Raw genomic sequence first — 11,850 nt, forward strand, 5'->3', positions numbered from 1 at the left:
TAAGGAATTTCAAACTAATTAAGAATATTCAGTTTCCTTAATTCACTCCAATTTGTTAAAATTAATTTAAAAATAAGATTTTATCCATTTTTCTTTCACGTTTCTCTCTCTTCGTTTTTCTTCCAGAAATTGTCACTGGCGACAAATTGATTTTTTTTTTTGTAGAAAAAACGTGTTTTTTTTGTGATGGACAACTACGTATCAATATTAATTAAACATGGCGGAAGATGGGTTGCTTCAGGTGAGTATTTTTAATTGTTTACTATTTTTATTTGGATTTCAATGAAATAGAAAAAAAAAATGAACTGTAAATCGCCACTATATTGAATGTGATATTTTTTTTTTGTATAAACAATACGTTTTGTTCATAATACTTATTAGTTGTTGTGAAATTGTAATATTAGTGATTTTCTTGGTAAGTTTTTATTTTTTGGTGGTGGTTTAGTGTCACCATATTATTGATAACTGGTTTTTTTCTTGGTAAGTTTCTGTAATATTATTGATTACTGGTTTTTTTCGCGAAAAAATGAATTAAAATGTATAGTTTTGAATGAATTTGTTAGTGTAATTGTAATTAATTTGGTACAGAAGTGTATTGAAGAATTGTATGACAGTTGTTTTAAGTTGGTATCAAAGTGTGTTAACTAGTTAGTAAAAAAAGTTATTTTGAAGTTTGAATAAGTGTATTAAAAATGTTTTAAGTTGGTATGAAATGTGAAATGTTATTGTTTATATAAGTTTTGTCAATTATGTATAAATTGTGTGAAAGGAATTCCAAATTAATATATAAGATAGTGTAACTATTTGTACAGGTTTCTGATTTCAGATTCCAGATTTCATATACGTGATTCATTAATTATTCATACAGATTTCATATACTTGAAAATAAAATTTATTCCAGATTAATATATAAGATAGTGTAAATATTTGTACAAATTTCAAATTTTAGATTCCAGATTTCATATACGCGATTCATTAATTATTTATACAGATTTAATATACTTGAAAATAAAATTTATTCCGGATTAATATATAAGATAGTGTAAATATAGTGTAATATATAACAAACTTTTTACCAATCTTATTTAAGTTTCATTCCAACACGAACTTCAGTTTATATCACACATATTATACTAACAATAAATCAATTTCATATAATCACACAATGTATATCATTTGTATAACAATATTATATCACAATTAATACAATATCCAACCATCAAACATTAAATTCAGTGTCATACACATATTAATCAAATTTCACACACGTTTCATCCATTAATTGTATAATTTGGATTCACACTGATATTTTAAAATAGTGAATCCAAATGGTATGAAGTCTGTGTATTACTAGTATCCTCAAATTATAATAGCCAAAAAGCAATTCATATGTAGATGGTATCTGATTGGAAGAAAACATATGATATTATATATCATCAAATACTTAAATACAAAAAAGTTGTTCAAAAGTAAAAAAAAAAACATGTAATTCTAAAAAAGTAGAAGGTGCAATCAACTATTTCAAATTTCTTGTACGTGGTCTTGGTGTAGGATAATTGGTGGTATCCGGAACATGTTTTTTTGCTATGCGAGGTTCACCAAATTTGCTAGCAATCGTACCAGTAAGTTCACTCTCACTGATCGCACCATTCTCACTCTTTGTATATACAGTTAATAGACAATCACACTACTGTTAAAACACAATTCATATCATTTGTATACCACTATTATATCACAAATCATACAACATCCAACAATCAACTGTTTAATCAGAATCATACACATATTAATCAGATTTCATACACGTTTCATCCAAACAACTATTTCGAAAATAGTATAAGAATAATGTGATATTTTTAGGAAAAAAACAGTAGTTTTAATAATGTGAAAATAAATTGAATATAATATTTACCCTAACAATTTTTTTTGTCTTTTTTAGGTGTTGGGACTTCTGATTCCTTCTTTTTTTTGGATCTTCTTGTAGATGGTTTTGACGACTGAGCAACTTCAACATTCATTATTTTTTTTTCTTTTTTTCTTTTTTGATTCAGTAACAAAATCAGAATCAAAATCAGAATCAAAAGGGGTTTCAACATTTTTCCCCTTCCTCTTCTTCCCCTTTCGATTTATCGGACTCATCCTTTTATTTGAGTCATTTTTTTCTGTTTTTGATCTTTCAATAGAGATGAATCACCCCTAGCCGAAGTTTCAACAATGTTTGGCAGCGGTGTTTGAGTCAAAATGTTGAAAGATGGAGCATGAACTTCATCCGTAGAAGTTCCTTCGACTAATCGAGGGATCTTTCGAGGAGTTACAACCGTTTTCTTCAACATGATTTTGTTGAAAAAACTAAATTGAATGGAGGATTGTAAAGTTGGTGTAGTTTGGTGGTGAGAAAGATGTGATAGATGAAGGTAAAATTGGGCTAGTGTGTTAATGNGGGGGGAGGGGGGAGGGATTGACGAATGGGAGGTTTGGAGGGGGTGGGATTAACGTATGGGCGGTTTGGAGGGGGTGGGATTAACGTATGGGCGGTTTGGAGGGGGTGGGATTAACGTATGGGAGGTGGTAATGGTAAAGAAGGAAACTTGTTGTAGGTGAATCCCTATACCTATGTAACTGATAATTTCAGATTTAAAAAAGGAATAGAAATCAATTTAATTACATATTATTAATTAATAATAAAAAACCATAAATAGATTAATCATTTATTAAATAAATGGAAATTGATTTTTAAATAAAATTAACTTTAAATGATATGTCATAACTCGTAAATAAATTGTTATAAGTAAGAATTTTTTAAAAATATGTTTAAAACCCGTAAAATTGACTCTTAAATGTGTATAGGGCGTGATTTTTCCTTTTTATGTTTGTTAAACCTAAAATTTACTCATAATTTGAGGGGCCGTGCATGAGATGATTTACTGATGGGCCTGCTCAACGAAAGTCGCTCAAAATAGCCCATATTTGCCGCCCAAATCAACCCGTAATTTTGGACGGCCCAAATCAGCCAAGGAATCGCCCAATAAGTTATGAAAGAAGAGGATGTGGGCTTAATCTATTTCATCTTGGTTAACTTTGAGTGTGTTAGCAACTTTTCATCTATTGGTTTGTTTGTCGAAAATAGTATTTTTGTCCCCCAAAAAAAGGATAGTATTTACGTATATTCTATCATTTTGACATCATTTATGAGATATATGTTATTATCGTAATCTTGCTGAAAATTAGTTGACATATCGATTTAGTAGGTAACGTAAACAGATATGATAGGCTTGAAAATAGAACAATACCATTCTTGAAAAATCATCAACCAAGAAAATGAAGTGTCTCATGAATTAAGTTTGGAAATCTTTCTAGTTACATATATCATGAATCTATTGAGTAAATTTCTTAAATGGTCATCCAACTACAAGAAATAATCCAACAAAGTTTTTTTTTGTTTTTGTTTTCCACTCAGTGTCTGGAGTCCACAATGAAGCCCTGACTAAATTCGGATCGCGCACTACAAGACCCATTCGAGGGTGCTACTCCCAACAAAATTTTCTCCATATCAAAGACTTGAACTCGAGACGTATAAGTAAGGGTGAAACCAAACAAAGTTATTCCTGCATTATTTAGGATAACAAAGTATTTATGTAAAATAACTTACCAAAGTCATTTTTTTTTATGGAACAACAAAATCACTCAACTATTATTGTTTTTTTTTTTTATAAAAAAAACTCATTGTGAAGATAAAAATCATTTAATTCATATCTTGCGTACCCGTATTTATTGTATCTCTCAATTTTCTTTCAATTCTTGGATCTAGATGTGATTTCTTTATATTATTAGGTTATAAATTATATCATAATACGAATTAATTGTACATAAAATAACTTTTGTTTAGTAAAATTAAATAGGTCATCTAATTAACCATCATATCTATCATCGTATGCGATTTCCTGTATTTGCTATCATCACATTATTTTGTTATTCTTATTTAATATTCATTTTTTACTATATAATATTATTATTTTTACATGGGATGATGAACTTCTTGATAAAAATTTAAAGAAAAAAAATAGAAGAACAGTGAATATTGAATTTCTAATTGTTATGCAAAAAACTCGTATGATATTAGAAATTGTATGGTATAAACCTAGCTCTAAAAGGAAAAAAGGTTATCCATCTAATTTTAATAAATATTTGTTTTAAATAAATGTTTATCATTTCCTTTTTATGTATGCTTATAAAAGTTTTTTTTTAACATGTGACTTTATTATTTTTTGTTTTCACCCTTTAAATCTATTTTAATATGTATTATTTAAATTAAGGATCTTTTGAAAATAACATAAATATTCATTGGTTTTTATCTGTATGCTTTAAAAATTTCCTCTATTATCTATGTTGGCTTTATTATTTTTATTTTCTTTCTTTAAATTCACTTTAAAATATGTTATTTGCGTTTCGAAAGTAACACAAATATTCAGAATTTCTTTATTTTAATAATACTTTCGAATGTTAATATCTCTATTAATTTTATTTCCTTTTTAAATCTCTTATATAATACTATATATATAGTATGTTATTTGAGACTATCCAAAAACAGTTTTCTAATTTTCTTTCCGAAATTGTACACACTAAGGTTTTAGTATATTCTTTATATAAATATATTAGTCTCTTTTTTGTTTCCGAGTGTCGACACAGAACCAAGTGTGTAGCGGTGAGTTTCCCCTTCTTCTTCTTCTTTCTCTGTACACTGAATTTCTTTTCATAGAATTTTCTCGTAAAATTTCAATCTTAATTTTGCAGATAACGAAAAGCAATATCAATCTCTGTTCTTCATCAGGTGTATAATCTCTTGCTATGGCTAAAAATAAAGAATTGTTGATATTCCATGATTCTGCTTTGAGAATTTCCCAAAATTATGTTGGTCTTGCTTTTTGCCTGGTGCGAATCGCTAGAAATAATTTTTTAGTTGAACTCTAGGGTTTCGTATTTTGGGAAATTTTATGAATTCTGGGAATTGCCTTATGTTATTTGTGTTTTCCTAGAGAATTTGTTGATTGGAGATTTGCTCGAGTTTTCGGACTAGATTGTGTTCCCAAATATGGTGTATGATTATTTAATGGCACTTGATTTGACGTTCTTGTATTTCACTTCTTGCCTCTTGGAATGGTTCAAGAGAATTTTTGGAAGTTTCATGCTGTTTATGGTCTAATATACCTCTTTTTTTTTTTTCCTGGGATTCAAAATAACTGGAGCAAGTTTTTGATTGAAGTTTGATTGTATATTCTGTGATCTTGCAAGTTGCATCATGTTGCGAGTGCTCTTCTCTAACTTTTGAAGCACATACCTAATGGATTATTTGAGGAGTCATTTATTGATTATGATACTTATCCATACTTGTTTGATGGGTCATCACTTTGGCAGTTACTGAATCTTTAGTTAGATAAGAACACAAGTACCAGCTTACGGCTTTCCTTATTTTATGAAACACATGGACAAAAAGGAAGAAGGTCGTAAAGGTGGCACAAGTAATTCCGTGGGATAAGATAGAATAACTAATTTCTTCTGTTTGAATATCACACCCTTTTGTTTTGCAAAATATTTAATGCTATGTAAGATCAGCATAGTTGCTAGGATCTTCTTTGTTGCTATCATGGTGCAATGAAGTAAAGTAATTCAAATTTGATGGTTATTAACTTATTATTCACTGAGATGGAACCAGTTAATACAGGGTGCAGAAGAGCTATATGTTATCAATCTGTGTATAAAAAATCAGAATTACTGATTTCAATAAACTTTGCAGAAACACGAAGTAACCAAAGTTTAATAAACCAGTAAGAATAGATGAACAAAAATTAATTGACAAAACTAAAATCTGTAAAAAAAAAAAACGTACCACAATCTGGAAAAACAAAATCATAAAAAGATCAAGCCCACTGAATGCACAGTGTCCCCTTAAGGAAATTATTCCCCTCTAGTATCCGAGGTTTGATTTGGAATATGTCCTCCCAGGATAGAATGATCTCAATCACCAATGTATCTGCGGGAAATTAATTGAATCGGTTAATTAACTAATTAAAACGTTGGCCATTTAATTTAATTTAATTAATTAAATAATTAATTAACTAAAATAATTAAAACAAACTTTGTCCAAAAAATAATCTCTCGATCGATCAAATCCGAAGCCGAAGCCGAGCGAGCGACGACGACGACGGCGCGAGGGGGGTCCCTCTTTCCAACCCTTTTAACAATTAATAGGAGTGTTTCTATATTTAAACTCTCCTATTTTTCTTTCCACCACCGATGAAGGACAAATGTCTTTTCAATGTCTTTTCAATAAAGCATAAGAGGACTTTTCAAGTTCTCAACTCTTTAAGTTCCCAACTTTTTCCAAGTTCCTCTTTCATCTTCCCTCAATTTCCCATTAACTCTTGCTACATACCCAACACTATAAGTGTCACACTCACCATTAATAATTTGCCTTGGCTTCTTGTTGCTGATTTGTGTTCCTAAATTTGTGTCTTACAGTTGCTTGAGCTATGGGGAAGAGGAAGTCGAAATCAAAGCCGCCTCCTAAGAAGAGAATGGACAAACTTGACACTGTCTTCAGCTGTCCTTTCTGTAGCCACGGCACCAGCGTCGAATGTCGCATGTAAATTAATTACGTTAGCATTTCTGTGTCCAAGTTATTTTCTGCATATCCATTGGCTAGATTGGGCTGTTCCCTTCTCACCTGTGCACCATTTTAGACATTTTCTTTGTGGCTAAAGATAGAAGGATATTTAATTGTGATTCAATACCAGTATCTGTTTACCGTTATATACTTTCCTTTCCTTGCTAGATCCTGTCACTTAGACTTCCTTAGAAGACTATCAATCCTTTTCCTTGGGGGTTGAATTTGTGCACATCAAAATACCCCTCTTGGAAATAGTGTATTCTTTGGAGGTATACTTGTAGATGTGGGTGATAACTCCTAAGTCCAATAAGGGTGAGCTATAGTCCCTGCAGAAGGTGCTTGATAATTATAAACACACACACCCAAATCAAAACCATGAAGCCCATCGTTACTGTAGCCAAAAGTAGCAGAGGAATAAGCTGTGTGTTCCTCTATAGGTCAGATGAATAAGTTCAGTAACCCAGCTAAAGTGTGCACTAACATTCAATTTTGGTTGGACGTTTATTTACTCTGTCAATGCTCAAGTTTGCACTTTGCCTATTTTCCAGTGATATGAAGAACTTAATTGGGGAGGCAAATTGCAGGATTTGTCAAGAGAGCTTCAGCACCACTGTTACAGGTATATCTAGTGATTTCTCATTTATTAATTTATTTATTGTTTCACTGAATCTGATTCATTTTGAAAAAGATGGTTCAATTGGTTTGACAACATAAAACATGGGAGGGACCAACTCAAAGAGACGGAAAAAGAAACTAAAGATATTTCCTTGTATGTTCTACCTCATTGTTTTTTATGATCAAATCAATTATTATGTTCAATTGTAGTTCTCAGCATGATGTGCCTTCTGTAAGATAAAAGAGTACAAGATGTGCTCTAAGGCCTTGTGTAAGATGAAGAATACAAGATAAGATGTGCTCCGTGGGCTAATTAATACCTACAAATTTTGATCTGTGCTGTTGGGATTTTTTAGTTATCAAAAGGACAAGAGGACAAGCTGCATATAATTGTTTCAAGTTTGTTTTAGCACATTATTCTGTCCTTAGCCTGCATACTGGAGTAGATAGAGGCGTGTTACAAATCTAAAATAAATGATAAAAATGTCCCCCTCTCTTACGACATAATCTTTTAGATGAGCGTTACATGCTTCATAGAATAGCTTCTTAATTGAACATTAATGGTTTTATTGTTTGGCTAACAGTTGTTACTTTTCTATCCTGCAGCACTGACAGAGGCCATTGACATGTAAGTTCATGTGTCTTGCTCTCCTTCCTTCGTACCCCTATCCCTCTCATACTCTTTTTGCTGAAAACTTACAGATACAGTGAATGGATTGACGAGTGCGAACGTGTGAACAACCTTGAAGACGATGATGGTCCTTAGGTTCTAGTGACAGTCTGTTTTAGTTGTGTAGACAGTAGCCTGAGATGATCTGAAGCTGTCTTTAAGCTTTGATGTTAGTTCTGTTGATATTTCTATGTTTTATTACTAAAGTTGTACCTGAAGTTACGAAAGCCTCTTGGGTTTGATAAATAAGCTCCATGTGTGACATGCTTTCTATGTTCAAATAGTTTGAAATAGATATGGTTGTTATCGTGTATTATATTCTGAATGTGCTAGTACAGGTCGTGTGAGATTGAATTTTACTCCATATGATCAAAGTAGATTTCAACCGGGGCAGCTAATATTCAAAGCTTACTTGATAATCAACAACTTATTTATGCTATAAATTGCTTGTGTACAATTTGCTTGTGCTATGTACCATCATCGATAGGAAACTTTGTTCAAATATCAAAAAGGATACACAAGTTGGTTTAGAATAACTATGTAATTTTTTAGGACATTAAATATAATGACCTATTTGTCATAACGTAAACGGCAGTGTCACGTATAATTAAAGCTAGTAATTAGTTTTTCTAAAAAAATAAAAAAGAAACATGTAAATAAGTTGTAATGTGCCACAAATGTGTATAAAATATTTTATTTACCTCATGTACTTGATAATAATACCAAGACAGCGCAAGATCCTAATTGGACTCTATTTCTAATCTCCTTGATAATAATTATCTCTTGGCTCGGTTGCTTCCCAAATGGGCACAACAGAACCCGTCGTAAAAATAAATTTAGTCTTTTTCGGAAATTCTCAACTATTCCATTAGAAGACCTACTATCTTCCACTAACACAAGTACTAAGTAGGGTGTAACTACAATTTTATTTATAATTAATATACAGAAATTATTATAGTTAATCATCTCTTATTTGTATTATTATCTCTCGTTTGTTTCTAATATAAATGTCATCTAATTTTTACATCAAAACTGTCGATAAAAGCTATATTCATTTGTTCATTTACTTAACACATCCATGGATACTTTATACTAAAAATAATCCAACATATTACCATCCACGAATTGTAGGCACCATATAAACCTTTTCACTTACCACTGCAAAGTTCCACACCGAGTAGAACTCTTAAACCATGCATATGAAACTGTCATTCCTATGTAAGTCATAACTACAATGGACGTCAGGTGAAAACAGAGGCAGATCAGTAAAGCTTTATGACCATTCCTCGTCGTCACTGAATCTAGACACAAAAACCATTAACTTTCATAACTTGGCTGGTATGTAAAGTGAACTGAACAAGTAAACTGGGATTATCCACCTCATCTTCAAGCAGTTAAAAATGCTTCGAGGTTAGACTGTAACAACACTTAGATGACAATGATGTATTGACAAATATACCTACGGAAACAGGAGGGGTTCCACAGATGCCTCCGCCTTATAAGGAGGAAACAAGAACCTCCGTTTAACTCCAGCCACCGGTGGAGGTTGAGTCAAGGATGAGAGTGATGTATAATACACAAACAAAATGCAACTTATTTTAAAAGCATCCAACTGCTTATCCAGTCTACGTTATGTAGTAGCCACCTGTATTATCAACAAGATAATCAGGGAAAAGTGCACCGGCCACATAATCAAACCCTTCAATAGCGGGAACAGTTTGATTTGGAGCAGGAGGCCCGTTAGTACCAACATCCTTTGAGTTGGCCTTTCCTCTGCCTTTAGCAGAACGCTTGTTCTCCAAAGGAAATTCAGCAGAGAGCCTTCCCATTTGCTTTTGCAAATCAGCAACTGATTCATTCGTTACTTTCCCTTTTGGACTCTTCTTCCCATCAACAAGTTTCAGCTCCAATCTGTACAAGGCCCATGCATCATACTTGTTGATCTCATATTCATACAAATGCCATTCCAGATTTTTCATTGGCTGTGGATCCATATAGTAGGATCTCTTCAGCCCTCCATAATCATTTATCACTTGCTTCCTAGACTCATGCCAACCCCGCCCGTTATAATCTGGCAGTGACCTCTGCTTTCTGTTTCCACTTTCAAATGCTCTTCGAGGCTTATCAAAGAAAAGCCATTCCCTGATTGTTTCACCCTCAACAACTTTAAGGTCAAAGAGCTCTGCAGAAGCACAAGCAAACGAATCGATATCAGATTTTACAAGTAAAACAAAACAAGAATAAACTGATCTGGTATGACATTCAGAAATCAGAAATACAGAACTGTCTTAGCACACCAACCTGGTGCATTCCAGGGGGACTTTGCAGTGGCAGCACCCTTACATTCTGGAACACCAACATCTTTCCCGTGTGCTTTAGCACTTAGAGCTTGGAAAAGTAAACTATCCTTTAAGCCAACACCCATTGGTCGAACAACTGGAGGTCTTCCAAGACAGCCTTCATTAGGCGCAAGAGCAGCATGATAGTCACTGCAGTAGTCATGAGACTTCTGGCACCAATCTGACCCCATCGCAGGTCGAGGACAATCCCAAAGTGCACATTTAGGTCCCAGGAAAGCAGAGGGTGGAGGGCTAATCTGAATAGGAGACAAATCATCCTCTAGACAAAGATTTAAAGCATCAAATCCAAACTGATCAAAGTCTTGCTGCAGATCAAAAGAATGGTAATCTAATTGTGTTGCAACGCCTAGGTTGTTAATCCCTGCATTGTTGACGACTAAAGGCGTATTTTTGCATTCATCAACCAACTGGTAACCTTGCTCCTGCAGCACCGGAGTTGCATTGAAACCCTGCAGAAAACACATCACTTAACTGGTGAGGATTCATTGCTAAAATTAGTGGGTGAAACTGATAAGAGAAAAAAGAATTCAAAAGAAGAGCTAATTGAAAAAGGACGGTCAAGAAGTCTCTACAAGGAGTGACATTCATTGGAGAATGAGGCAAGAAAAAGAAAATGTCGGCAAACGGATTATCAAATTGAAGCAAGAAGTAAAACTTCAACAAGATGGTCAGTCATGACACAATACATTATGAGGACACAATTTGGAGGAAAGCATTTCCAAGTCCACAATACCACACCAGCTACATCAAAAAGAAGATTAAAGTGGTCACTAGTCAACTACTATCTTGAGTCCTTTAAGCAAAAAGGAATTAGACACAACCAGCAAATGGTACAAATAAATTTATGTAACATATGTAACAGAGCGAGAACTCAGCATCTGTGAACTTTGCTGTCACGACCCGATTTATCAAGTCATGATGGCACCTACTATAACCCACCAGCAGGTAAGCCAACCCGGAACAACAAGTAATGGGTCTGAGGGTAGAAATTAAACAAATGCCTAAACATGCTCAATCTCACAAGAGAAAACCATAGCCTACCTGACAGCCGATCACGCGTGCTCCAACTCACGGTACCGGATCCTTTCCTCTCCGAACGGTCTCCAAATGCTTCCCCACTAACAAAAGGTTAATCACCTCGTCATTACGAATATATTGACACTAAAATTATATTTTTCGGAGACGGACCCAAAATCGGGTCTAAAACGGGATTGTGGGGCCCACACTTAGAATCTCAAAATCGAATCCGTGGAAACGTCCCAACTACCTTACTAAACTAATATCCCAAAATTTTAGCACAAACAGATGCCCACAACACCGCAAATCAGCCACAATAATTAAAAAGGACAGCCCTTTCATCATCAATTTCCGGAAAAACGAGACCCTTTCAACCCAAACAGATTATACCACGACGATCCTTGCGAAAAACTCTACAAGTTAGCCACAAGAATGACTCAAAACGGACTTACGATGATCAAGATCTCACATTTCAAAAATTCAACAACAAAACATCCGAAAATCACACTGGCAGTGGCTAAAAA

General features: G+C 33.5%; 2 protein-coding genes across 3 annotated transcripts in view; one reads left to right on the plus strand and one right to left on the minus strand.

The window, feature by feature from the left end:
- Positions 1-4,645: 4,645 nt before the first annotated feature.
- LOC125848829 (transcription elongation factor 1 homolog) lies at positions 4,646-8,265 on the plus strand. The gene is made up of 6 exons (XM_049528770.1): positions 4,646-4,702; positions 4,792-4,828; positions 6,517-6,640; positions 7,213-7,283; positions 7,886-7,907; positions 7,982-8,265. The coding sequence occupies exons 3-6, from the start codon at positions 6,528-6,530 to the stop codon at positions 8,043-8,045; spliced, it is 270 nt and encodes an 89-aa protein (XP_049384727.1). The 5' UTR covers positions 4,646-4,702; positions 4,792-4,828; positions 6,517-6,527; the 3' UTR covers positions 8,046-8,265.
- A 999-nt stretch (positions 8,266-9,264) lies between these two features.
- The window catches only part of LOC125848821 (transcription factor VOZ1-like), a 28,426-nt gene continuing 25,840 nt past the window's right edge, over positions 9,265-11,850 (minus strand). For both annotated transcript variants that reach the window (XM_049528760.1, XM_049528761.1), the window contains exons 4-5: positions 10,251-10,758; positions 9,265-10,131 (exon numbers count right to left, since the gene is read on the minus strand). In XM_049528760.1, the coding sequence (XP_049384717.1) occupies positions 9,575-10,131; positions 10,251-10,758 (1,065 nt within the window). In that variant the 3' untranslated portion in view covers positions 9,265-9,574. The remainder of the gene's footprint in view (positions 10,132-10,250; positions 10,759-11,850) is intronic.

This window comes from Solanum stenotomum, chromosome 12 (assembly GCF_019186545.1).
Source record: "Solanum stenotomum isolate F172 chromosome 12, ASM1918654v1, whole genome shotgun sequence".
NCBI classification, from domain to species: Eukaryota; Viridiplantae; Streptophyta; class Magnoliopsida; order Solanales; family Solanaceae; genus Solanum; species Solanum stenotomum.